General features: G+C 47.5%; 1 protein-coding gene across 11 annotated transcripts in view; it reads left to right on the forward strand.

The window, feature by feature from the left end:
- The window catches only part of SLC4A4 (solute carrier family 4 member 4), a 153,149-nt gene that overhangs the window by 47,131 nt on the left and 78,209 nt on the right, over positions 1–27,809 (forward strand). For 10 of the 11 annotated variants that reach the window (XM_042026920.1, XM_042026921.1, XM_042026914.1 and 7 more), the window contains 2 exons: positions 6,957–7,030; positions 20,095–20,274. In XM_042026920.1, the coding sequence (XP_041882854.1) occupies positions 6,957–7,030; positions 20,095–20,274 (254 nt within the window). Of the gene's footprint in view, positions 1–2,148; positions 2,155–6,956; positions 7,031–20,094; positions 20,275–27,809 lie in introns of those variants that run through there. The other variant, XM_042026923.1, reaches the window with a different exon arrangement.

Here is a 27,809-nt window from a genome sequence, read left to right on the forward strand (position 1 = left end):
CAGTCACAGGAGAGGACAAGTGTGGGAGCTAGCTGCTTGCTGGGAAGCCAGGATTGAGCGTGCCGGATTGTTTTCCCTGGAGAAAAGCAGCCCTGGGCGAGTGGTGCCAGTGGTGTGCTGCCCCACCCCTCATTGTACACACTGCCTGTTCCTCTGCTCAAGTGGGAAATGGACTTAAACCCAGCACCGCCCATTCCCAATAGCTCTTTTCTTTTAGACGAAGGACCAAACTGCCCACTCTAACATCCTCGTTATACTTGGGAATCTGCCTCAGGATCAGGCTTCTCATGCCTTGCTTTTGGAGGTTCTGGGTGGGCAGTATGCAGCAGATGCTGGAAAGATTTCCTGCACTTGCTATTTCTTTGTCCAGGTTTCTCTATAGGTGTATCCAGATCTCTTGTACTTTGAAAGTTGTGTGCTGAGCTGATGTAAAACACACACTTGAAACGTTGCAGTTGCTTCTTAGCCCATGGTACCTGCTCCTGTGACACAGCACACTTAGTCACAGATCCCTCAAAAAGAGCTCTTACCGGATGCTGGAGCAAGGAGCAGCTACTGTATAAACCAGCAGTGGTTTCAAATAGACACACAGTCAAGTAAGAAGCTGCCTTTAAGGCATAAAACTGTAACAAAAATATTGCAGGACATGACATTGTCACGGTAATAAATAGCCAAAAATAGATCAGATGCCACAGGCTGGCTTGAAATAATAATTTTTAGGAAAAATCCACTGCTGCTTATGAGTTGAAAACCTGATGCCGCTCTGCCTCTAGCGAAAGGGTTTTTTTGTGATTTATATTTCATCTGTTGCAGAAAACAAAGCTACAAAAATGTCTGGTTTATGTTATCCTCAAACAGATGTACTCATAATATTTGCAGTCCAGAATCACTTCTTCCTGTGGATTCATCTCATTTGATTCCATCTCACAAAGCTCCTGCGGAAGTGCAAGCTCAAATTCCTTGCAGGGTGTCTCTGTACCTTTTCCTGGCTGTAGCTACATGAAATATAGCAGATGGATGTGGAATGTGTCAGGAGCCAGGTGCTCGGCAGCAGAGGTTCACCCTGTCCTGGAAAAGAGGGGCTTGCACTGAGATCCTGTAGTTCTCAAATGAAGCTGGAGTGCAATGCAGCCTACTCCTTGCTGAGTCCACAGTTTCAGCTCCATGGTTTCCTTGAAGAGAAGGAAATGAAACCAAAGAGGCAGCTGACTTTATCAGTTTTTATAGTCATGACATTTTATGGTAAGTCATTTAATCATAATGAAGCAGAGGCTTCAACTGTTACACCTGCCGCACGTCCAGTGCCAGTGTTCCCCTTATATTTCCCTGTGTTTTGATAGTGTTACTTTGTTGTTTGTGCAGAAGAAAGCTGCATCTTCATTCACTCCTAATTGCTTTTCCTAGTAGTTACTTCATCTTTGGAACATACCCAACTTCAAGAGTTCTTCCAAAGTTGTTGGAGATCAAAATTGAAATCCAAATGATGGGACTTATTTTGCCATCATGAATTCAAATTATTCTTATCTTGGTTTCAGGAAGGTGCTCTCATAGACTTCACCTGTGAGTTGTGATAAACATTTAGAGTTCTTGACGTTCCAGTCTGTAAGAGTTTTTGAAAACAAGATTTAGTCAAGAACTGAGATTCGTATTTAAATCCTGTCATGGGACTTAATTTCGATCCCTGAGAACACCTCTGTAGAGGGAAACATTTCACCTAACGAGATGACTTAATTGGGAATTTATTTGGTTTATAAATATTACAGTGCAAGTTCTTTGTGTGCAAAGCAGAGGGTTCTGTCCTGCTTTGCTCTGGGTGAGTACAGCCTTTTGCTGAGAAAGCTTGTAAATAAATGCTGCTTTAGAGCTGACAGGGGAAAATGCATCCAGGATAAATTTGGCAACATGTTCCAGAAGTGCATCTACCAGGCTGTGCTGAGTATTGTCAGAAGCTCTTCTTTTCTCTGTGACAGAGCCCATATGCAAGTATGTGAGGAAACCAAAACACATCAGGACCCTAAAAAGGAATCGGTTGAATTAAGTCTGTTCATTGGCGCATTTGTGTATGGGCTGTGAGAGCATCAGCGGGGACCAAGTCTTCTTCCTGGTTTCCTGTTTACTTGGCCACTACAATAGCAGTGTCTGAATGCTTCACAGGTTGCAGAGAGAAGAAATAATGTTATCTCTGTCTCCCCGAACCCCCTGACAGTAGCAGCCTGTTTGGCTTGCTGACTCATTCCTTTTGGGATGCGCATACATGTACCCACACACACTTGGCATCTAACCTGGGTGGCTTGGTGAGGGCACTGGGTGTAGCTGACAGGGAAGCCTTTGGTGGCTCTTCTCTCTGCTCAGGTCCAGGTCCCATCTGTGTTGATCCATCTGTAGTTGAAGGTTGGATGATGCTGGTTGTCACAAGTAGTGTTAGTTACACCTGTGGGGAGCGGTGTGGGGTTGTGGGTGTTTCCTACCAGAACAAGTCTCCCCTTTTGTGTTTGGGAGGTACGTGGTGAGGGGGAGCGGTATGTGGTGGATTCAGGGGTAAACCCTGTGGGATTTGGGACCTGCCAAACAGCTCAGCCCGCGATGCCCTGTGCACCGTTTGCTTGGGTTTGTCTGTTCCCTCACAGCATCCCCATCCATGCCTTCCCACTCCGCTTTGTCCATGGCAGTTTTCTGAGGGAAAGTCTTGACAGGTCACTGGTGCTGTGCTCTGTGAAGCAGAAAGGGTGGTTGGTTGTGCACACTCAGGAAGATTTTACTTCCCTTGCCTTTCCTGGGAGAGTGGACAGCTTCCCCGCACCTGCCTGGCAGAACTGTGGTGCAGCAGCTGCTGTGTGGCACAGCTGGGCAGGCACCCGTGGGCTGGCAGCTCCAACTGATCCATTGGGAGCCCTGCTGCCGGCACTGCTGCTCTGTGACCTGGAGTTCTCCCTCCTCCCTCAGCCCTTCACCCACTCCACGCCCCAGCTCATTTGGTTGCTCTTTAATGTGACTTTCACACGGCTCTGTGTTATGCTGCTCCAGTTACGGAACTGGCTCAGTTTCTTTTTCCTTGTGCAGTTCAGAGTGTGCTGGAATTTCTTCCTGATTGCAAAAGCCGTTGGAAGTGGGCAGAATCGTAAAAGCTTATCAGTGAGCAGTAACTCTCCCCTCTGGCTCCGCAGCTCTGTTACGCATTTATTCACTCCGGCGAGTTGTAACTCTGTGCAACATCTCGTGTTGCCACATCAGTCCTTCTTTATTTACCCCAAACACCACTTTCCCTCTCTCCTCAGTCTCCCAAGTTTCACGGCTCCGGAGCTGAGCAGCCGGGCGGTGGCAGCACTCCATCTCCTGGGGGAGCTGGCTGCCGGCCTCCGCCTGGAGTAGCACCAGGAATGCTAACTCCGAGGTTGCTTGCTGCTTTGCACCACCTGGAAGATGCAGTTCAAGTGTTTGGTGCTGCAGCCAGAGACCTGCAGGAAGCATTCATGATGTGATGGGTGGAACAGATGCTGGCGGATAAGCGCAGCCATTAGGAAGTCCGGGATCCCTGCTAGTACTAAATTGGTCTTGTTCTTTCCAGGTAGCCGGGCAGAATATTTCTGTGAGCTGTATCTGCCGGTGCTTTGCAGGCAGAGCAGAGTTGCTGCTGGCCGTGTGTGACTCTTGTTCAAATGCTATTGACACATAACATCATTTCTAAAAATGTTTGGCACTGATCTAATTACTGGCCCAGAAAGGCCAGTTACTCAAGCAGTTCATGTTTTTTCACTGGAGCATATTCTGTCAGATTCTGTCAGACCCCGAAAATAGAAACCCAATATTTTTAAATTTTTTTTTTTTTTTAGGTTTGTTTCCAAAATGTTGCAGCAGCAGTCACAAGAATGTGGATCTAGATGAGAAGTGCCTGAAAATCCCTTTACCTTCCAACAAGGAGCTGGTAAACCAGGCTTAACTGAAGGCACATCTCTTTTCAGAGGCCCTAAAATTATTTCCATCCTTTCTTCTCCCCAGTCCATGTGTGTCTTCATGGAATAGTGACAGTACATGGTCTTGTGGCAGTGCTTCACTAACAGGAGTCTGCCAGCTTTCTGCCCCTGAAGACTCCAGGGAAGATTTTCTTGTAGTTTCCTGTGACTTTTTCTTTTCTTTTTAATTTCTGCAACTCCCATTTCATGGTATTTGAAAAATTCCAGGGGGCTGAAATAGTTTCCCCGTGCAAATTGGTAAAGGATGTTTTCTTGCTAGATTTTGGCCCACAGAAATCCAGTGGTAATCTGAGAAGGGCAGAAAAGACCAAATCAAGGGAGGTGGTGCTTGGAGTCTAATCACTAAACTCCTGCGGATTAGAGCCAGGGCGCTGTGCCAAGACGACCCAAGCTCTATTCCTGGCTCTTTAAACCCCCCAGTTCCCTCGGATACACATATCAGGGAAAGCATCAGCCTTGCTGATCAGTTTTCCAACCCTCTGGAGCTAAAAAGCGTGGCTGTTCAATGTGCTAAACCCATTCCAGGCTGGCAAGGTGGTGTTCCTGGGAGCGTGGGGGCCATTCCCACTGCTGTGGGGTCATGCTTGGGAGGATGCTCTGCTGTTGTGGGGAGGTTGAGTAGACCTTTTACCAAGGGGATGGCAACTGGTGAATTCTTGGCACCGTATCCCTTGCTGGCAGTGGAAACTGCTCCCTTCCTTTCCCTTTCTCCACTCTACCACACTGTTGCTTCTCAGTTGCTCCATGCCTGGACTGATGCTGCCGAGGCTGTGGGAACTGGCCTTGGGACATGGTTTTACACAGGGCTGTGGGACACACAGGTGTGTTACACATCTGCACGTGTGTGGGTGCTCAGAGAGTGGAGCTGAATGCCAGGATAAGTACAGACTTCACGGAGGAATAAAGCTCCTGTGGTTTGTGTTTGGTCTGGAAATCCAGTCCCATCTGTTCCAGATGTTTCCAGTTGTGTTTATAGCAAGGAGCTACTGTGCTGCTTTGCAGGAAAAAATAATTAAAAAAATATGGGGTTGTGCCTTCACAACCATTGCAAACAGGCACGGGTATCCATGGAGTATGTTCCCTTCTGTTGCCTTAGAAAAGATGCGTAAATAGTCTTGAATAATTTAATGAAGAGCCGGAGCTTTCAGGGGAGGCTGGTGTGTGCCTGAGTGCTGCCTTGGTGTGCTGTGCTGGCAAGGAGCACGTCCCACCCCTCTGCACCCGGCAGCAGCTGCTTGGGGAATGGCACCTTTCCTAGGTCAGGGAAATTTCTGCTTCAAATCCTCTGGCTCTTGGAATTCAGGCAGAAACAGCCTGAGCGAAGGAGGAGCTGGCTTCGGACTAGACCTAAGCTTGGGAGTCAGTGCTCACAGACGTTTCTGGGTACGGTGCTTTATTTTTCACTGCCATCCCATAGTCCAAATGAAAAATGTGTATTTCCATATGCTTTGGTACTGTGTTTGAATCTGACCTATTTTTCTTCATTGTTTTTATCTGCGACATGTTTGAGACTTGTTCTGGGAGTTGAGCTGTGGACTAAGAGCCAAGGATGAGGCCATTTGTGGGTTAGTAAAGGTGCTTGAGGTGGAGGAAAACTTGGCAGAGGTGGGAGAATGGCTGCTGTGGTACTGCTTTCATGAAATGGGACTCTGGTACTTCCTTTTGTGGCTGAGTTTTATTTTTTATTTTCTAGTTAGATAGCCAGGCATTGGGATGCAAGGTAGACACCCTAAGGCATTCTGATTCCTTGGTATTCATCTGTACGGTATTTATACCCTCCTGAATTTGAACATTTCTTTAAGATAATCTGTAAGTGTTTGCTGCTGCTGCTCTCAGAGGATCTTGAATGGAAGCAATATGGATGGGAAGAAGTTTTGAAGGCCTGAACTCTGAACTGAGTTCATCCCTATTCCACTGAGGGAATATAAGGAAAAGGTGTTGTTTTATGTCTGATTCTTGGTACGAAACAGGTTACCAGCTCGGTCCCAGTTGTATTAGGATAGAAAGCTCCCGTGGCGACTGCACAGTGGTGAGCAGCAAATGTGTACTTAGCCTCTAAGGAGATTATTTAACACAGTTCCAATTTCGTTTATTATTATTATTTTATTATTTTTGTATTTGCTTGTCAAGAGTGGATTTGCAGATGTACCCTCGGAACACAGGCAGGGTCTGATTTTGTGGGGGAAGCACAGCAGCAGGAGTTCTGGGCAGCTCTGCGGAAGCACGGCGATGGCAGAAGCATGGAATTAGGAGTCTCTGCTGTCCATGGAGGCAGATCAGAGGTGGAGAGAAAAGGGGAGGGGAAGGACAGCAACTACTAAAACCCTTCCCCAAATGGATGAATGAAGGGGTGACACACATAAATGACTGCTGTGATGATCTGACTTACTGTAGCTCGGTCTCGGGATAATCCTCATATGTCAGATTTCTGTAAGGCCAACATGTGACACAAAGCCGGGCTCCCAGCAGACAAGTGTGCTGTGCTGGTATTAGGGGCTGGCCAGAGCCCGGGCTGTGTGTCCGTGTGGGGTGTGCCCGCTCGCCTCCCTGCGCGGCTCGGCTGCTGCCGCCCGCTGGGACAGCTTCAAAGGCAAACTGGAATCCCGCAAGCTCTTGACTATTGCATAGACCGCCCCAAGCCTGCCCGTGTGGCTGTACTTTTTGGAAAAAAGAGAAGGGGGAAAAAAAGGCAGACACAAGAAACAGGAAAGCCCCCAAAGACTTGTAGCTGGGATTACCTTGTTCACACCTGTCACCACTGATGTCCTCTCAAGGTCAGAATTCGAGCTACGTGAGGCCAGCTTAAAGCAAACGCCATGTGAACAGAGCTCTATGAAGGAACAGCAGGCACTGGAAGGAGGACAGGAGTGCCCACAGGAACATGAACAACAGCTTGCAAGTTAACCTGCCCAGGACTTGGGCTGGTTCAAACAGCTCACTCCAGGAGAAGTCTGAGCATTCCTTTTTTCTTTTCTATTACTATAGGATGGAGGACGAGGCGGTACTGGATAGAGGGGCTTCCTTCCTTAAACATGTATGTGATGAAGAAGAAGTGGAAGGTAAGAGACTTGGACTGCTGGGGAGGAGGGGTGCCTTTGCTTTGGTGTTCGTATGTAAGTGGGGCACAGTCGGAGGGCCGAGAAGCGGGGTGCCTTTGGTTTGCCCAGTATTTCATCCTAAAATTGACTGAAATGTGGGTAGGCTTGGTCGGGGTGGAAGTGACTTTTTAGAGAAATCCTCTATTTCAGTTCAGGAGCGAACGTTGTTGCGTGCTGCTGGCAGCACGCTTCCACTTTCCCCAAAGTTGTGTTTGCTGTGTCTTGCATAATGGCTGTGAAACACCAGAGCTCTTTGCTTTGCTTTCCTCTACGAATAGAGTTTTGGCAATGCTTGCCTATCCTTGCTGCAGTTGTGAGTTTGGAAATATGGAGACAGGTGGAGAAGCCAAGTGGAAAAACCAGCAGAATTTGTACCAAGTGTTGGGGGGGACATAAGGTGGGAAGTGAACATTTGCCTGGGTTATCCTGTGTGCTTGGGAGGCATAAAGAGAAGGGTTTTCCCTTGGAGGAGGGAAAACCTCTTAACAGAGAAAATAGTTTCTTCACTTTATAGGGAAAGAATAGACTCCTTTGGAAGTGTTTTTGTTTTCTCTCTAACTAAAAATGTTGTGAAATCCCAAAAGTAAAAGGAATTTAAAGAAGTTTACTTCAAGCTTGTTCCTGGAAAGTGATGGAGGTGATAGGAGTGAATTAATCGCAGCAAATTCTCTTTTTCTGGGGATTGATTGTCTGTGGGCTTGATAAACTAGTGGGAGAGAAGGAGGGGAGAGCAGGATAGGATACGACTGTACTGAGAAGGGAGAGGATTTCACCTTGCAGCACTATCCTTCCCCTCCCGACTTCAGGGTGTAATTTTATTCTTACTTTTTTATTTGCGAACAAATGCCTGTGGCTTTTCAGTTGAAAATGTTTTGAAAGGTGTAGGGTTACAGCCATGTCGTTGTCACCGGTAATGGACAGGAAAGGATCCAGCAGTAGGAGAGAAAATAATCTCTTAAAAGAGGAGTTAGAACACTTCCAGCAAACCAAGCCAGTCGTTTCCGCAAAAAACCCAGTGTTTTCTTCCTCTCTGGGATGAAGTAATCTGTTCTCAGCCACTATAAATCATCATGTTGGGTTTAATGAGGCTATTTGCTGTCTGCAGGGTCGGGTTTGTATTAGCCTTTTGCTTGTGGAATAATTGACGCTTTGGCGCAGCAGAAACTTTTGAGAAGGGAGAGAGAGACGATATTTTTAATGTTTTATTGTCTTAAATGTTGCCATGTGCTGTTTTGATTTGCAATGGCCATGCGTGATGCTCCAGGAATATAATGCAAGTGATTGTTGGTGATGAGCACGGGAGGGTCCTTTTGACTGTCTGCAGGGCATGTGGTTACTGCTTTAAGTAATATTTGTGGCTGTGGTGTGTTTATATCCTTTGTTCCAATGTAGATATCCTCATTTGGTTTAGTTGGGCTAACAGAGCAGTTGCAGCTCATCTCACTGGGGGAAGGACGAGAGGAGGTGAAAGAAGTGCTTCTAGTTGTACACGACAAGCCTCTGGAGCTGGAGCTGCTCAGCTGAGCCTCCGGAGAACCCTGGAGCTGTGTAGCTAGCTTATTCCCTCGGGGATGCTAAAGGCAGCTCTGTGATTCCTGCCAGGCTCCTGGGAGCGGCCCAGCTAAATCACCCAAGGATCCAAGGCTGTGGCATCTGTCAGGGTCACAGGGCACGTATGGTGCATGGATAGGTCTGTCGGGGAGCCGCTTCTCAGCCGCTCCGCTCTCCGCAGTGGGACAGCCCGGAATTCTTGGCGTGCCTAGCAAATCTGGGGCACTGCTGCAGTGCCAGTAAGCATTAAAGGCTTTGGCACTTTGAAGAGATCTTATTTGTCTCCACGTTTCCAGCCTCAGTGATTCTGTGATTCTCTGTGTGTCCTCAGCTACATCTGTCTCTCCACAGCGATCCGTGCACTTTGTGTGTGTGTGTATCCAATGTGCGCCCCGGGTGCAGTCATGGTCTGCATGTGTGGGATGAACTGTACACTCACAGAGTGGCTTGGGTTGGAACTGGTCTTAAAGCCTATCCACTTCCAACCCCCTGCCATGGGCTGGGACCCCTTCCACTAGACCAGGTTGCTCCAAGCCCTGTCCAACACTTCCAGGGAAGGGGCAGCCACAGCTTCTCTGGGCAGCCTGTGCCAGGGCCTCCCCACCCTTGCGGGGAAGAATTTCCTCCCAGTATGTAATCTAACCTTGCCCTCTGTCAGTTTAAGATCCAGGGGGAGGGCTAAAACATCAGCTAAAAATCCATCCATCCACAGGAATCATCCCATCTCAGTGCCCCAGGGACATCTTCATGCCCTCAGCAGTTCCAGTCCTGGATTTAATGCCATGAACCTCCAAGTCTCCCAAGCGATCCTGTGTGTCCCACTCCTGATGGGGATGGGGATTCCAACTGGAGTGGGCAAATCCTCCTTCATATATCTGTTGGAGAGCATCCAAAGGAGGCCTAAGAGATGGTGAAGGATGGAGAGGAAGTCAAATGAGCAGTGGCTGAGGTGACTTGAGAAGAGAAGACTGAGGTCAGACCTTTGGCTGGCACTTGGTGCAGATGCTTTTAAGTCCCTGTTAGATTCCTGCACTTCCAGTGGGGTGTTTTAAAGGAGGAGAGCGTCTGTCAAGAGACTTGGAGCTGGTAGCTCCGAAGTGCCCTCCATTACTTCCCCACCTTCATGCTATGGTTACAACTGTCTTCTCTTACAGGCTGGCAGGGACTGCATCCTCTGGAGAAGGAGGTAACAGTGGAGGGAACTGTAACCTCCAGGTGTGTGTTATTTTTCTGATAGTTTTTATTTTTAGCCTACTTTTACAAGGAAGCAACATACATGCCCTAAAGCTGTTTGCCTCTCTTGCCTTTTCTTTCCGTTCTTCTCCCAATTATTTTTTTTGCAGTCAATATTGATCAAATTTCTCAGGAAGGCTCTTCATTCACTTAATTTCACCAAAAGTGTGCAGAGAGGAGATTGTTTCTTTCCCTTCTATGAGGGGAAGGGCAGCTGTAACTTTTATCAACCTTTAGTTGTAACTCAGGGATTCCCTGGCAGCAGGAGTTAGCAGCAGGAGACAATAGGAAACCTCTCCAGCAGAGCATTATAATAGGCCTCAGAACCAGGCTGCTTTTGCTGCTTCTTAAGTTGCTTCGAGTTCAAAGAGGTGAAGACAGAATTTTGAAGGTGTCGCTCTGAGCATCCCTCTTCGGCAGGTTCTTCGGGAGAAGAGAGGAACATCCTTTGCTTTGTCAGTGATGCCCACAGGTTATGTCTGTGGCATGGAGATAGCAGCTCTGCACAACCACGTTACCCACTAATTTGATTCTGTAGTGGTGCAGGGGAGAGGGAAGGACTTGGCTTTTTAAGGAGGGGTAAAAACAGGCGTTTCTGGTCAGGAAGGCATTGAGACATTTTCAGGGTGGGACCGTTGTCCCTTGTGCCCTCGCTGAGTAAATGGAACGTTAACAGAAACCGTACATACCTGACAGAAATATGTCCCTTGGGCCTGCTTCCAGGGATTGTTTAGTCCGTCTCTCAGGTGGCACCTCACCCTGGTCCTACAGTGGAATGTGTCGCTGTGATATCAGCTGTTGACATTTGAAAATAACTCCCTTCCAGCTCCTCCCTGCTGCCTGTCTCCGTGAGAGGGCTAGGTGATGGATTTGGTGTATGTTAGTTAGGAGGAGTTGCTTGGCTGGAGGTGCCCAGAAGTGTGACCCGGCAAGACAAGGGATCTGCCAGGGTCTAGGGCAGAGCCTGAGAGAAAGCAAGTGCAAGTTGGCTTTCTTGGGGGAAGTCAGGAAGAGGCACTGCCCTGAGCTGTGCCAGAGGACCCTTCCCATTCATTTAGAGCACTGCACGTTCCTTTCCTTGAAGGTAACGCTGTGCTGCTGTAATGCCCCTGTGAGGAGTGCTGGTATGTGTGACATAAACAGATTACTTAAGAACTGATTTTGCAAGAGGGGAAAAGTAAAGCTCCACCTTATCCTGAGAGATAAGGTATTCTTGGCTCTCTAAGTGGAACTTCCCCCAGGCTTGCTGCTACTCTGACTTCGTGGTGGGGTGGAGGATGCTGGATTTCAAGTCTGACAACTCCACTGCAAAGCCTGAGGAGCACACCAGCTCCATTTGTTAGGAAATGGGGAGCAGCACACCTGCCCTGCCTTCCAAATGATGGGCAAAGTAAAGGTTTTGATAGCACCTCTCAGCACTGCTGTACGAGTGAATTCAGGAGAAGATGCCGTTAGGGCAAACTTTTTCTGGATCCTGTTTTCATTGTGGCATTTACTGTTGTGCTGCTAACTCTGCAGAGAGGCTAACCCAGGGATTTTGTAACAATGTTCCATAACTACTTGTTCCATTTTAGCACTTTGCCTCCTCCTTGCTTTCTATTCTCAACCCGGTTGTGTCTTTGCACTTTGCTGGTAGAAAGCTGTGTGATGCCATAAGCCCAAGATTAGTCCTTGATGGTTAGATCAATGAGGAGAGAGGTTAAAAGGGGAGAGATAACTGTGAACATCTTTACCTGTATTAACAGCAGCCTGACAGTGGGAGAAATGAGCTGTATTTGCCCATTTACTTTGATTTCTTTTTCTCCTCTCATTCCTGCCATCTGTTTTTGATCTGTGACTGTAAGCAGGCCCTCCTCCATTTTCAGAAGTAACAAGATGACCTGCTTAATATCAGAGTCTTTAATTGCTTCTAAAATAAATATGATTAAAAAATAAATCAGGTAAAATCTGATCGCAGAATGTGATCATTAATATTCTTTGGTACCTTTAATTTGCGTGTAGAGACAAACCAGGCTGTGTTTTGCTTCAGTAAAACTGAACTGGGCTTTACTCCTGCACAAGCCAGAGAAGACTCAGAAGACTCAGGCAGTACCTTTGTGCTCTTTCCATGCAGCAGCTGGCACAACTGTCCTGTGGGGGTGCTGAGGCCCTGGCACAGGTTGCCCACAGAAGCTGTGGCTGCCCTGTCCCTGGAAGTGTTCATATCCAGGTTGGATGGGGCTTGGAACAACCTGCTGTAGTGGAAGGTATCCCAGCCCATGGCAGGGGTTGGAACTGGATGAACTTCAAGGTCCCTTCTGACCCAAACCATTCCATGATTCTATGAACTTGGGAATGGCAGGCAGAAGTTGGGACCCAATGCCGCTCCACACAGCTAAGTAAAAACAAGACGGATGGTTTGGATCTTCCCAGCTTTGAAAGACCGTGATGAAAGATTTCAGGTCTTCAGATCCTTTCCTCTCCAGCTGTAATTCCCCATGGCACTTTTCAGGAGAGTGCTGACTCTTCGCAGCATCCAGCAGGTCATTGCATGGAATATCGTTCTGGTCACTGCCTCTGTCTTTCCTCTGTTGTCAGGAATCAGCGTTAGCTCTGAGGTTGCTGGGTTGCATGAAGAGGTTTTTGATGCCCGCCTACTCCATGCTTGGTGAGAAAAGCTGCAGTCTGAGTTCAGAGGGTGATAAACTGGCTTTACATAAGGCAGCGATAAACTGGCTGTGCAGGCAGGAGAAGTGGAGAAAACCTTGTAAGAGCAGCTGAGTCAATAGCTGGCATGGTCGGCCTGTGGTGAAGGAAAGGTGGTGGTTTCTTTCCAGCGGTGATAAGTTCTGTGCCAACGTGTGCTGAGCGCGAGGTGAAGGAAGGTGTTTCCATACCATTCTGGTAGTGACTTCTTTTTTTCCAGCTCCAGTCGGTTTAGAATCACAGAATCATTTAAGTTGGAACAGAGCTTTAAGATCATGAAGTCCAACTGATTGGAAACTATGATCAGCTCTCTGACCAGGCAGTGAAGCTAGTTTTGTTGGGGCCCATGCCAAGCCGAAAGGGGACCCTCACATGGCACCCTGCAGCCTTGGATGGGAGCAACTGCTCTCATTTCAGTTGGGATTCAAGTCTCGGCTTGTTTGACTGTCTGCTCCCATCTCCCTCTGCCCAACAGCTCTTTTTTAAGGTATAATAACACTGGATATAACAGTTCAGCATGGAGATTGAAAATCAGATACAGCCTTTCCTTACTTGTCAGATGCAAGTCCCAGATGTGCTGGTGAGCCTTCCCAGATTTTTCTAGGACATTTAAAATGAAAAGGTAGTCCAAAATGTGTTGAGGAGGCCTGGGCATGTTGCCTGAGCTGGGGCTCGGTAACACGGGAGTGTTGTCCTTCTCGTACCAGAACTGCTGGAGCCGGGCTTAACCTGGAAGCTGGTGCTAGGGCTGTAGCTTGTTGAGCATCATCCCAGCCTTCCTGGACCTCTGTCCCTACCTTTCCTTCTGGTGATGTTCCTCCTCTGGTTGCACAATGCTGGGCGAACTTGAATAGAGACTGAGAAGGGACACAGGGGGCCTCCTGCGCTCCCTGAAGGAAGCCTGTGCCGCTGGAGAGGCGTTGGGAGCCTTTGTGTAAGCACCACTCTGTTTGCATCCCTTCATGGTGCCCTGCTGGCAGCAGCCTGGCCTTCCAGGAACCCTGGCTCTGGCCACCTTCCATCAAACACCTGTTTCAGTATAACTGCAGCCTTGGAATCAAGGGTTTCTTGCAGGGGGCTGGTCTGAGTTTTTTCCCAGAGAACGGAGGCAGCTTTGGATGCCTTAGTCATCATACCACAGTTCTTAATTCTCTTGGAGCAGGGTCTAAAATCTGCCTGCATCTGTGAGCCTGATAGTGTCGAGTACAGCTTGGTACTCAGTTCATTCAGTCTTGGTAATTAATGAGATGGAAAAGATTTTCAGCCAGGATTGGTTCTCTTGAGTGGTCATTTGGAGCATTTTGGAAGGGGACATAATTTTAAAGGATGCCAGAAAATGCAAAGGTACCATGCTTCCCAAGAGCTAAATTCAACAGTCCAGCACAGATCCCCTTCTCTGCCCTGTTCCTCAGAGCCCTGCATTCTTCACGTTTTCTTCAACTTTTCTTTCCATGGAAGCCAAGCAGTTCTGGCCAGATTAGATCAGATCACAGCAGGACAGGTTTGGTGGCTTTTATAACCTCTCACACCTCCAAAGAAGAGAGAAAGAAAAGCAGCTTACGGGGTTGTGGGTAAGAGTCTCACAATGGCTTACGTAAAGCTCAGGGAGAATACCCCCACCATGTGTTCATTGTTCTGTCGGAACAGTGCCCACCCCTTCATTCACTGCCGCCCTGCTGACTGACTTTGCTTCGTCTACACAAGCAGGGTTTCTAGGATCTTCAGGAAGACAATTGAAGACCTTGTTGCATTTTATTTTATTTTCCTGTTTAGATATTTTTTACTTGAATTCATGTGATCTCTGTCTTTTAGAGCCATCCTGTTGCTCAGATCTAGCTCACCTTTTACACGTGCTTTGCTGGAGTGGTCCCTGAATCTTGTTAGGAATCTGGCAGGTCCAGTCTGGGTCATGGATCATCCGTTTGGAACAGAGGAGTGCAAGCTTTAGGCAGATGGCTAGGAAGACTTCCCTTGTGCCTAACTATAGTCTTGTTACATGGGAATGCGTTAGATCCAAGATTAATCTGTCCATTTGAAGATATCAAAGTGCTAGAAGCCTGATGTTGCAGAAGAAGAGAAAAAGGTTTCTAATTTCCATGCTGTCTTCCCCTGCACAGCTCATTCCCTGCCCCTCATAGGCATTTCAGTCAACGGCTGTATGTTGTGAAGTGCAGTAATGCAAATACATGAAATGATCTTTGGACAAATTCCCTGTTTGGTTAAGAAACTGCATCTTCCTTGCCGATGCTGGTCCTCGCTTGACTCTTAGCCATGAATTTGGGGTTCTTCTGTTGGAGCTGGCAGACCGAAAGAGGTCCCTGATGTTTCTAATCTTGTTCCTTCTTCCTTCCTTTTTCTATGGTGTAGTAGCTCAGGATTGTCTCTGCTGAAGCCCCTGTTTTATATTTTGCCCTTTCTTGTCCCTCCCTCATGGCAGGCTCCTCTCCTGATGGCTTTTATCAGTCTGAGAACCTACTACGCAGCCTTATGGTTGTTGTTCCCATCGCCTGATGGATTCATGCTGACCCTTCTCCTTGGCAAACTGCCACACCATGGAAGAATTGGTTCATTGCATACTACTATTGTTTATAGGAGAAGGGATTTGGATCTGATTTGTCTCCAACTGGTGCATTCAGTTTTGTTCAGATTTCCACAAAGTGCTCAGTGAATCCTCCTGCTGTTTCCCTGACCGATGGACTTTTACTTGTATGGAAAATCGGTCACTTGAATACCGGCATGTTTTGAAAACCCCGTGAGGGCTGCTGGGTGAGCGTGGGACCGTGCCTGGGCAGCCTGTCTAGAGGACTGGTTATGGTTTGGTTTTCCTTGGAGATTCGGTCTCTCTGTCCATGTGCATGAATGGGAATAGCGCTTGGCTCTTGCGCAGTGCTAGGGGAGATCCTTGTGTTCCTTGTTCCTAACACAGCTGGTGTGAACAGTTCTCCGGCATGGGGTGTCCCACAGCTGTGCATCCCATTGTGGGAGTGCAGAACAGCTTCTCTCCTGGAAGGTGGAGCTGGTTGGGGTGCAGGTCCTCCAGCTGCCCCTCTGCTGCCACCAGCTCCTGTAAACCCCTCTATAACCAGGTAGAGCTAAGGGCACCTGGCACGTGACAGAGTGGCCTTTTGTTCTTATTTCTTGAGCTGATTTGAAACTAAGCAGGGCTTACTTTGGGACTTCCTTAGCACTACTTTTAGTATCTCCCCTTTAAAATGGATCATCCCCCTGATTTATTTGTTCTTCTGAGCCGTGGGCTTTTTTTATGTTGTTAATTTATTTGATTCTCACACAAAATGAGAAGCACCTTCTGCTGCCATCCCTGGGTTGGAAAAGCAGCTGCTCCAAAGCGTGCTGGCCTGGCTGTCATCCCGGCAGTGTCCTGGCTGGTGCCACCTCTCTCTGCGGGCTTGGCTGTGTGCTGACACCTCCGTGGGCACAAAGCCATGCCGTGCCATGCCATCTTCTGCTGACAAAGCACGTGGCGGGCTGTGTCCCCTGCCCCTCTGGTGTGCCTGCAGAGCAGATCTCTACGTGCTAGATAGGGCGGCTACCTGAGGCTTTCAGTTCCACCCGGGGATAAGACTGATGGCTGGGCTGTGAAAATGGGCTGAGAAGGTCACACCTTTCATGGAATCACAGGGTGGTTTGGGTCAGAAGGGACCGTAAAGGTCATCTCATTCCAGCCCCGTGCCATAGGCCCCCAGGTGACATAGCTGGGGCACCCTGAGCAAAGCCCATTTTTCAGGTGGTCCAGAATACCTGGTCAGAGCTGGTGGGGAAGATTTTGGCTTTGTGGCCAACTGTAACCACGTGAGCTTGTCGCAGTGTGATCGGGTATAATGTGACTCTCCCTGTTCTTTTGCGAAGGAGTCTTTAAAGGAAAAACAAGGGCTGGGTAAAAACTGCTAAGGCTCAGTTTATTGTCAGTCCTTTATACATTTTTAATACTAGATTTTGATCTTGTTTCCTTCTAAGGTGCTGGTGTGAGATTCTTTACGGGCTGGTCTTACCAAGCTCTGGGTCTCAAGAACCCAGTCATGTGGAAAGGATTCCTTCTTAGATGCAGCAGGCAGACGTTATCCTTTGATCCCATAACTTTGAGTTCCTTTCTCCAAGTGACTGAGTTTTGGTTTTGCTGAGCAAAAGCCATTTCCCAGTACTCTTTTTTAAAAAGAGCTAGTTCTTAAAAGTGGAGAGGATCATGATAAAGTGATCTCTCAGAATGGTTGTGGATGGAAGGGACCTTAAGGATATCTAATTCCACCCCTCTGCCATGGGCAGGGACACCTTCCACTATCGCAGGTTGCTCCAAGCTGGCCCTGTCCAACCTGGCCTTGATGATGATGAGCAGATACTCCTGTGGGCAGGGAGGGAATGCTGCATTTCATAGAACCCCAGTTGGGTGATACACAAGTGGGTTTTCATCAGTAAATCTGATTCAGGGAGTCTCCTATGCCCAAACTCCAAATCTGGGCACTGAATCATGGACTGCTGTCCTTCAGTAGCTCTTAGTAAAGCAAAAGATGTGGTTTCAACTGAGTTTTTCCAGGAGCACCTCCCTGATGATGACTACTTCTTGCTTTATTAATAATCAGATGAAATGATTGTGAACTTGGGGCACAGTAAAGATTCTCTGGGGTCACAAAAGTCAAAGATTTTAGCTACAGTCAGTGTTAAGTCCGAAGAAGCCCCTGCCCACTACTGTCACTTAGAAGAGAACCAGTGCCACCAGGACCTGCAGGTCTCCATGTGCATCTTATGGGTGGGGTTTGAGTGTTGTGAAATACACACTGGTGTAATGAGGTGCACACAGAGGATAATGGGTGTCCTGGGGAGGGCAGGGAGGGCCATGGGAGCAGCCACTCAGGAGGAGCTGTGGTGGGTGTGCGAGAGAAAACTCTAGGCTTGGGTTACCTAAAGTTTAGCACTCAGCTCTGTGCTTCCCATCCTCCCCAAGCTGTAGGATCCTTGTGGTGCCTGTGTGTCACGTTACATTTCTCAGGCAGTGGTTCTCATGGGAAAGGCTGGGTTCCCCCGGTGAGTCGGAAATGTCCCAGGAGCCCAGTGCATTGAGAGTATGTGTCAATTGTTTCCTTCCAGGCGCTTTGGGAAGGGAGCCTAGAAGATTATCTCAGCATTTGGAACAATATAAACAGATGCCGAGTGCTTCAAGCACATGGAAAAGGAAAATGTCTTGCTTGGCCTCCCTGAACAGTCGGGCGGGGCGTGGGGGGGGACATGGCAGGGAACGTTAAATAAGTCTCTGCCTTCAGACTAGGGAAAAGCAGCAAAGAAATGCAGCAAAGAAATGCAGATGTTTGCCTGTGTATATACAAGTGAGTTTCATATTACCAAAATCTGTACTGTGCACATGTGGTCCAAAGATTAAAGAGATTGTCCAGTTCTGTTGGCAGCATATTAAAGTATTAAGACTACATGCTTGCTATGATGGGTTTCTATTATCAAGCTGACCACAGAATTCAAGTGATTCAAAGGGGAGTGTTGTTTAATACAGGTACCTTTTGCATCAGGCTTTTGGATACAGTTTGGGGTGTGAGAATCCCTTGGGAAGGGCCTGTCTGTCTGGGGTCACCCCCACCCTCCAGCTCCTGCTTGTGCTCAGATAAGATCTCCCCCTCCCTGTCCCTGTGCGGCACTCAGGCCATCTGCCACGTTAAAGCTGATGTTTCCAGTTGCTGGAAGAGCTTCCCGTGTTTCCTTTGGCACGCAAGAGCTAAATTGGATCTTCAGGTGTTGGTCTGGGAGGTCTTGCTACAGATGTCTCTGTGGCTCTGCCCTTTCCCTCTGTGGTGTGATCCCATTCCTCGGAGATGGTGATTCTGGCATGCCAGGCAAGAGGCAGCAGACACAGGACCCTGTTCTGTCGCTGTTCCACTGCCCGAGTTTGAGCCCTGCTTAGCTCCAGAATACGGTTTCTTCCATCTCTGGAAGTGTCCAAGGCCAGGTTGGATGAGGATTGGAGCAACCTGGTGTAGTGGAAGGTGTCCCTGCCCATGGCAGGGGGTGGAACAAGATGAACAAACATGCAAAATAAAGGCTTCACAGCTGGCCTTTGAAATGGCAAATGCAGGGTTGTTTGTCATTGGCAAATCAGTTTGTTACAAAAATGGAGTATTTTGTGCCTAAATTTTCAGTTGTTCAGTTGCCAAGATTGGATTTATCGTAAGGAGGAATTAGAGACACGTGTTTAGTTTGTGGGTCATTCATTCAGGTAAATTTGTTTACTCAGTCACCTGTGTGTTCATTTGAAACTCTCCATTCAGCCATGCTGGGATAGAAGTGGGGAAACCAAACTTGGTCGAAAGCACAGAATCCAGCTCTCATTTCTCAAGAGTTGCTTTTGTAAGAGCTGCTTGTACAGCTTACAGTGAGATGTCTGAATGATCTGGGCAGAGAAGAAGACATGTAAGTACTTTCTGTGAGCACAGGATAATCATCCCAAGCTGACAGAAGTGCAGAAGGTCCTGAAAAGAAAACATTTTTAACAGACACAAAAAGGCACGACAATTGGCAAATGTATTGAAGTGCTTTGGTTTGTAATCCAAGTCTCAATGCAAGGGTAGAGGCATCCTTGGGGTTTACAGCCAATGTATTATGAAATTTGGCACTTACTCTGTTACTAGTTAGTTTTTATTTTGGAAAGTGTCAAGTAGGAGTTGATAGGAGTTTCTGTGAGTAGTCCTTCCTCCTCTGCTGTGTTACAGTAACATCCTAATGGTACTTAGAGCATGGGACCTCTATAGTGGCACCTGTGTAAGGTACCTAGTGGTACTTGACGCTTGTTATACAATGGACTGCACAGTCAAGTGATGTAAATTTTGTTGGTCTAAGCTCTTCAATTAAGCTGAATCACCTGGCATGAGGGTAGTTGTTAAGTTCAGCCAATGTATTTGGTAAAACAAATGGAAAAATGAGTGTAGAATGTGTTTGAAAAGCACTCTGATATTACAAAATGAGTATGACGGCCTTCTTGTGGGGTTTATTTTGGTATTTAAATGAGTCACAAGGACAACAGTTATCAGAGTCTGCACTGGCATGTGCTCTCAGAAAGGATGGGACAAAAATACTTCTCCAAATGGTAGCTACAGAGCTCCAAGCTCACATCTGGAGATAAGTAAAAACAGGACTAGTTAATGTTAGGCCAACAAAGAAGGATAGTTCACACCATTGGAGTGAAACAGGGATAGGACAAAGAGTAATAAGTTCAAACTGAAAGAGGGGAAGTTTAGGTCAGATATACGGAAGAAATTCTTTCCTGTGAGGGTGGGGAGGCCCTGGCACAGGGTGCCCAGAGAAGCTGTGGCTGCCCCTGGATCCCTGGCAGTGTCCAAGGCCAGGCTGGACGGGGCTTGGAGCACCCTGGGATAGTGGAGGTGTCCCTGCCCGTGGCAGGGGGTTGAAATGAAATGAGCTTCAAGGCCCCTTCCAAACCAAACCATTTTGGGATTCAGTGAAATGCAGCATGAACTGTGCCGGCCCGTGGTGCCCAAACTGCACAGTGCTGAAGTTAATATTTGTGTGCTTGTGTTCCCCAGGTCACCACACGATTTACATCGGGGTCCATGTGCCAAAGAGCTACAGGAGGAGGAGGCGTCACAGAAGAAGACCTGGGCACAAAGAAAAGAAAGAAAAGGAGAAAATCTCGGAGAACTACTCTGACAAATCAGATGTAGAAAATGCCGATGAGACAAGCAGCAGCATCCTTAAACCACTCAGTGAGTACTGGTTCCAGCTGTCACTCATTACAATGGTCTGTTTTCTAGCGATCTGCTCACGGAGGACGAAACTTGATCGATGGAAACAATCGTCTCACGTTGCAGGGTTGGAGTAGTCTTAGCCAGCTGCTGTGGGATAGCTGCTGTGGCTTGGAAGAGGCACAGGCCGGAGCCGACATCTCATCCCTCTGTATCACCTGAGCTGGCCCTTGAGCAGATGCCAGGCAGGAACAGGCCAAATGTTTAAAAAGCAATTTGACACTGTGTGTAAAGAGATAGCAGGCAAGGGCAAAGACTGAGTAGTGCCTAGGTAGATCTGTTGCAGCTTCTGCCTTGGCTCTGGGATGTGCACACGCTCTGGAATTCCAGCACCCCATGATTTTGGCCTCACGTGTCACTAATTTGTGGTGCTAACAGCTCTTTTCCCTTTGGTAATTAACCAGTTTTAAGTTTTGAAAACAAAAAGAGCAATCAAATGGAGCTTTGCTGTATGTTCAAGTATCTGTAGGGATTGCATATCTAAATACTGACAGGCAGGTGAGGTCCATTTTGGATGCCCTGTGCCTCTGTTCCCACCAGAATTGTTAACCAGAAGGACATGTAGTGTCACCACTGTGCAGAGACTGTCACAGGGTCCCATTCTCTTGCTGTATTCTCTGTTGGTCACAAGCGTGAAATCTGGGAGGTGGCTGCTTCAGTAGGAGCAGGAGGGAGATGGCAAGGCTGGCAGGGGTTGAATATAGCAGAGCAGCCCAGGATGTGATACAGCTCTGATTCTTGAGGCTAATTCCAGATGGTTGGAGCTTCATTTGTAAGTGGAAAAATAATTCCTGTGTGAGAGATCCATACGACTGGATCTTGGATTGATGAACTACGTTCATTTTTCATTTTGAGCTTGTGTTGCTGGATACGTGCTGTAGATAGGGACAGTAACACGAGGCAGATCAGTCATGTCTTTAGCCCAGTTCCCATCTTCACAGAACAGCATCTGGAAAGGAAGGCAAGTCACAGATTCCATTTCCTCTTCCCAGCTCTTGTTCCCTGGTTGTCCCAAAGAAGGCTTTTTGTCAGCACTCAGAAACCCGGAGGTGGTTTTACACCAAAAGACATAATTACCCATCTTCAAAAACTCAACTTAATTTTTATATTTACACTTCTGTTCTTTAGCATGCAGGTGACCAGGCCTGTAGAAATTCCTTTTTCACTTCTGAATGTATCATATCCTAGGAGAATTGTTTCTATGGGCTAAGTGTACCTATGGTTGAAAACCCATTTCTGCCATCGGGTTTTCATATCCTGCCTTCATTTTGCCCATCATTGTGTCTGTGTAACTTGAAGAGGGGTTCGTGGTGTTTTTTCTCCTCTGTTGTTTCTATGCAGTGATATGTTCTTATCTGCACTTACACCTGCATGTAAAAATATACAGGCTTGCCATCACTCTCCATCTGCAGTTTTCCCATAGGCTTTTCTACCCTGATCTCTTTGCGTTGCAAATTTTTGGACTGGAATTGCGTAAATATTCCAGGTGTCCCATGCAATAGCATTCATACCCCATCACTGGGCCCTTTTCTCTGTTGTTCACCGTCTCATGTATCCGGATACTTTTCCAGGTCCTTGCAGGGACCTGCTGTTTCACGCTGGTGGCCAGATCTTTTTACGAGCTGGCTCAGTTAGCTTAGAACTCTGTAAAGGAGAGGGGTAGTTCAGATTACTGTCTTGAATTACAAGTTACCCCATATCCCTGTGTTTTTTCTCTTCTGAGACTCTTGCCTTCAGAGCTGACCTGAATTTTGTGTTTCCCACCCTTTCTCTTGCTTTCTAAGAAGCCTTTCTTCTCTCTCCACCAGCTGTGTCACACAAGTGTGTCTGACAGAAGCCCATTTCTCTCTAGGCAGCGTGTACCAGCTTAGGCTGGTGTCCAGTGCTGGCAATCCTGGCAAGAAACCTCAGTTAGAACCCTGGGGTTTTAATCTTCATCCCATAATAGGCACTGATTGAGGGGTAGGTGGCTCAAATTCAGTTTCGAAAGAATTTTAGAAACTAAGAGCTGGGAAATATTGCACAGGAACTTTTATGGAGCTGGGAGACAGCTGAGATGAGCTACATTACATTATTTAGGGCAGTCAGTAGAGAGTGTAGAGTATCAGAAGCTGAAATATATGTGAGGGCTGTGTGGTTTAAAACAAGCAAAATCGGATCTGACATACAGAAACCTCAAACACTGCAAGTTTTGGTCCAACATACCTCAGTTTAAGAAATCCCGAATTGATCCCGCTCCTTCTCTTCGTTGATTTCTGCAGTAACTGCCTTGGCCAGTACAGACACTGTCAGTTCAGCTCGGGTATATAATTGGTGATTTAGTTTATTTTCTGATACAAGGACAAGTATATAGAACTTGACTTGCAAAATCTTTAATAATATAGTTGTTAAAATAATTTGTAGATGTTCAGGGAACAACTTGATTGTGCTGTATATTGAGACCTTTGTTTTCCTGAGTAGAAAGCTTATGCCAGTTGTGATTTGGTACATCACTTGGATTTCTTGATCTGTCCCTAAGGACCACAAGCCTAAGCTTCAATATCTTACCTGAAAATGATTTCTCAGCTCCTTGGATGAAAACTCTGCATTAGGTTTTGACCAAATCTGGGTTTGACTCACCAGGTCAAGCTGCTCACAGCAACCGAACCTGATGGAACATGTCTGTGGATACCAACAAGAGAATAAACAGATACAGAAATGCAAACCTTCCCTAGAAAAGTTTTGTTCCAGTTCCAAACCAGTCTAGCTGTGCCTCTGTGTTTGGGAATTGGTGCAGTCTGGAAATGTCACTCCTGGTTTTTTTTTTAAGTCTCTGTCCAGCTGAGCCAAACAAGCCAAACTCTGGTAGTTTATAGACAACCTTCAGCTCGCCCATCTGGAGAGAGCTGGGCAGATTAAACGTGCACAGATACGTTTTATCCTAAGGAAATTATTGCTTGGGAATGATGCCTCCTTCACAAATCCAGACAGGGGTACTCTGACAGACTGAGGAGGAGGCAGGAAGGCAATGTTCCCTCTGCAGAGCCCTTTCAGGACATTCCAGGCCTGCAGGGCTGTCTCTGCACTCAGGGAACTTTGGCATTCACACCCTGGTTCTCAGGCAGGACTGCAGGTGATGACAAATCCCTCTTCCAGGTGAAACATCCCAGCACCTCCTGTCTAAAAGCACCTCCTTTAACCAGCCTAGCCCTGGCTTCCATTTAGGGCCAGTAAGGAGGAAATGCTTCTTAGGCTCTGCCTCATCAGGTCAGCTGGTGCTTGTGTCAGCACAAAGAGGATGGTGTCGTTTTCTACTACGTGTAAGGGATGAGACGAGTGGGGAACAAGGAAAGCAGATGAAGTTTCTCTGAGTCCATTTCCCTCTTCCTCATTCTTTCCTACAGGCGTGCAGAGATTTTCTCATGAGGAAATGCGTCTCTGCTTGATCTGGGAAGGGTTTTTTTCTCATTGTCTGGTTGCCCTCCAAGTCACTTTGGCTCACCTCCCTGGCCCAAACCCAGGTGCTGCAATACTTAACTGACTTTTAAAAACCACTTGTGGGTCTGACAAATTCTTACGGCTAAGGAATAGAATTCTCTTAGTGCTTGTGGCCCTGAAGAGAATAAAGGCTGATTTTTGTGAGACGTTAGAATGTTGGCATGTTGATAAATAGAACTGCAGAATCTAAATTTTGGAATACCTAAAAGCAGGGATAAGAGGAACCGTATAAAGAGAGAGGGGAAGGATGATAGATTGCATCAAACGCTTGTAAAGGTTTTTTCAGAGAATTCCTCTTCCACCCACCAGTGGTAGTTCCTGAGGGTTTTAGTAAAAATCCTCTCTTGAGCCCTCAGATGTGGGTTTGGAGGAGCACTTCTCATGTTTGCAGAGGAGTCATTTCATTAAGGTGCTGTTTGAGGCTTGTGCTGCCATTCTGCATGGAGTGCATCTCTCCCAGTGAAGGTGAGGTTTTGGCTGGATGGGTCAGATTTGCACTGGAGGCAGGTAAATCTCTTTTACTGCTTCCCAACTTGGAGTGCCTGCTTTGCAGGAAGAGTTTGTTGTGGAGAATGTCCCAGTTGATAGATTGCCCAAAGAAGTGGTGGGTACCTCATCCCTGGAAGTGTTCAAGGCCAGATTGGACAGGGCTTGGAGCAACCTACGATAGTGGAAGGTGTCCCTGCCCATGGCAGGTGGTTGGAGTGAGAGGATCTTTAAGGTTCCTTCCAACCCAAACCATTCTGTGATTCTGTGATTTCCAGTGAGGAGTGCCAGTCTGACTGGAACTGTCAATTCATAAAAAGATCAAATTAATTCAAAAAGGATATTTAGACATCAATTTAGGAAGGCTCAGGCTTTGTGTCTACCTTGAAAGTTCATTAAGGCAGGTGCTATAAATAGCAGGAGACAGCTACAGGATGGAAATAAAGGAACCTACTTAGCAGAGCAGATGCAGCACAGTCAGGGCTGTGCCAAGAGTCCTCTTTCTGTTTGCTATACTGGATTTTTCAACCATCCAGTTTCTTTCCTGACTTTTCAAGACATGGGGTGGGATTTTCCAAAAGCTTTTAGCTTCAGCTCACCACAGTGAGAGCACTGACAGTAGCTGAGAAATACCAGTCAGGATGGCAAAAGCTTAATTGTTTTTGTATTGGTATTTTACGTAGGGAAAGTGGTCAGGCAGACTTTGCCATAAATATAAGTGGCTTTTGGTGTTTTGGTCTTTGCGAACTGCACAGCAGGCTTGTGGACTGGTCCCAGGTGCTGGGGTCAGTTGAAACAGGCCTTCTTCTGCCCCTGCAGTGCTGCAGGGAGCGTGCTTAGGTCCATTGTAGTGAAACTGCAGAGGTAAATTAAACACAGAACTAATTACTGCTTCGCTTGCAGACGTGCCCTCTTGTGTAGCTGGGGCCTGTCGGGGCAGCTGGCAGGGTGCAGCTGGCTGTGTCCATGGGAAAGGGCATGGGAAGGTGCTTGGGGCAGGCAGGCTGCGGGCAGGGCGCAGGTGAGGAGGTCGGCCCTGCCTGCTGACACAGCCCTTGGCCAGTTCCCACCCTGCCGAGGAGGGCTTGCGTAACACCCGGAGAGACGCCTCGTTGCTGGGATTGGGTGTCTGACTGCCTGGGATACGGCCGGCTGCGGCCCACCCTGCTTCCGTGGTGCTCAGGGGCCTGAGGACCACAGGCTCCAGGTGGTTTGGGTTGGAAGGGACCTCTAACCCCATCTCATCCTAGCCCCCGCCATGGGCAGGGACACCTTCCACTGTCCCAGGTTGCTTCAAGTCCTGTCCAACCTGGCCTTGAACCATTTCCAGGGGTTGGATGTCCGCAGTGTCTCTGGGCACCAGGGCCTCACCACTCTCACACAGAAGAGTTTCTCCCTAGTATCTAATCTAACCCTGCCCTGTGTCAGTGTGAAGCCATGAAGATGCCGTTGGTGGCAGTCGGAAGGACTTCCTGAGGTGTGGGAGAGACAGAGAAGAGACGTGTTGGAGGGAGGTACTTCCAGCAGCAGCTAAACCTGTCTGCCTTCACCCCTTAGTTACTCCAGCTTTCATTTCGCGAGAGGGTCAGCATGGCATTTTTCTTGTTCCTGTGGCTTCTCTGCAAAGCCTCCCGGTTCCCACTGAGTGCTTGGGTAGGATGACGGGACATGGTGGTATGAGGTTGGGTCTAGATGTGACCTATCACCCTAGGCAAAGGCTTTCCTTTTCTTCTTGGCAAGAGTACAGGGTTTCGCTGGGACAGCTAATTTAAAAAACTGCACTTTTTGCAGCAACCCTTGCCTGAACCTCTGAGAGTTTTTCTTTTTTACTTTGATTTGTGCACATGCCAATCACATCAGGGCTTGTTACGAACACTTCTGTTTGTTTAAAACCCTTTGCACTTCCCTTACACTGAACATCCACCTCCTTTAGGTAAATGCAGAACATGCAGCATGGAGCTTTCATTCCATGCTTACGACAGCTGGGAAGGGAGGTCAGGTTTGGATTTTTTTATTCGCTTGCAACGTCCAGATTTCTGGTGGGCGTGATAAAAGGTGGAGCTAAACTTCCTCCCTCCTTACATGTGTCCTGAGGCTCCCACACACAATAGCAGCAAGTAATCTGGTTGTTAAGACAAATTCTAAGTGCCTCAGGTACACGGGATTAATTCCTTTCCAGCCCAGAGAGGTCTGGGAGTTGGGATTTTTCCCTTCAGTGTAATTTCTGAAGTTGTTTTTGAGAGTGAGGGTTGGGGGACAGAAGCGGTTGTCCCTGGATGAGTTAAGTGCACTGACTGATTAAATTTGGGCATGGCTCGGGTACCTGTAGGAAGCCCACGTGTGCGGACGTGCTCGGAGGTGGCGCGTGGCATCTGCACTTCCCCCTGCCACCAGCTGCCCTTCGGCAAATCCGGGAGCTGGTGTTGGAAGTCTTCGGAGGGACAGCTATGTCAGGGACCTTGTGCAGGTGAAAATGCATCTCTCCCTAATGCAGTAGCGTTCCCCACATTCTCTGTCTTCTCTGTCCTTCCCCAGCCTCTGAAGTGCCACCAAATGTCTGTTGGAAAGGACAGTTCAGCCACATAAACCAACCCAGCCCTGTCTTTGCTACTGTACGTGGTTCCTCAAAAGAAATCAGCAGTGTAGGCTGACATTTTGTACTCCAGCTTGACTTACTTCTTGTGTATTGTGTTTCCAACAGCGGTCGTGTCGCTCAGTGTTTGTCAGTCACCTCCAGCTGCGGGGAGGCTGGTGAGTGCCTTAGGTGTCGTGTAGGATTTAGGAGGAGTCTTGTATTCCTAGGATTTGAGTGTTCCTTGGACTGTGATGATGTCAGAATGAGGCTGAGGAGTGAAAAGGCATGTCGTGTGCCTTGTGAAGCTGTCACAAGTGCCTGGGCATGGAATATTGTGGCTATAGGGGAGAGAATTTTCCACCTGTGCAGAGACCAGGATGAAATTTTTCAGGTCTGAATTCTTCAGAGCTGTCTGAATGTGTCTGAAAGGAGAAGCCACTGGGGGAGGAAGGGGGAATGAAATAGAGAAATGATAAAACGATAATGGGCTTTTGGTGAGGATTATTCCTGGGGGCAGTGCGTTTAAAGGCATAATGTCAGCTCTTCAGGGAGCTTTTAAAACTTGCCTCCACTCTTTCAGTCGTTAAAAAACAACCACGGCAGTTGCCATGGCAATAACACCAATATAGACAGCAGGGTCGGTCTTGAGCAATTCCACTTAGGTTGTTGTCAACTTGAAGTGATCAAGATCCACAGCCCTGAAGTAAAAAAATGAATTTGAGTAAGAAGTACAAACACTTCTTTCTGCCCTTTTGGCCCTGGCACCTGAATGCTGCCGCCCTCCTGCCACACCTCTAAGTTTTCTCTACAATTTAAAGAACCGATAGAAATAGTTTTGGGGTGAGTCAAAGTTAAGATTTTTCTATGGCTGTAACCTCTCCTTGGGAGATGAATTAAATTCCTAAACCCCAGTTGGTTAATATTGAATTAATTGTGGCAAAGTTTGAGGTAAAATAGC

Source organism: Corvus kubaryi, unplaced genomic scaffold (assembly GCF_017639235.1).
Source record: "Corvus kubaryi isolate FWS band 111438036 unplaced genomic scaffold, C.kubaryi_AGA036_p1.0 37292, whole genome shotgun sequence".
Taxonomy (NCBI): domain Eukaryota; kingdom Metazoa; phylum Chordata; class Aves; order Passeriformes; family Corvidae; genus Corvus; species Corvus kubaryi.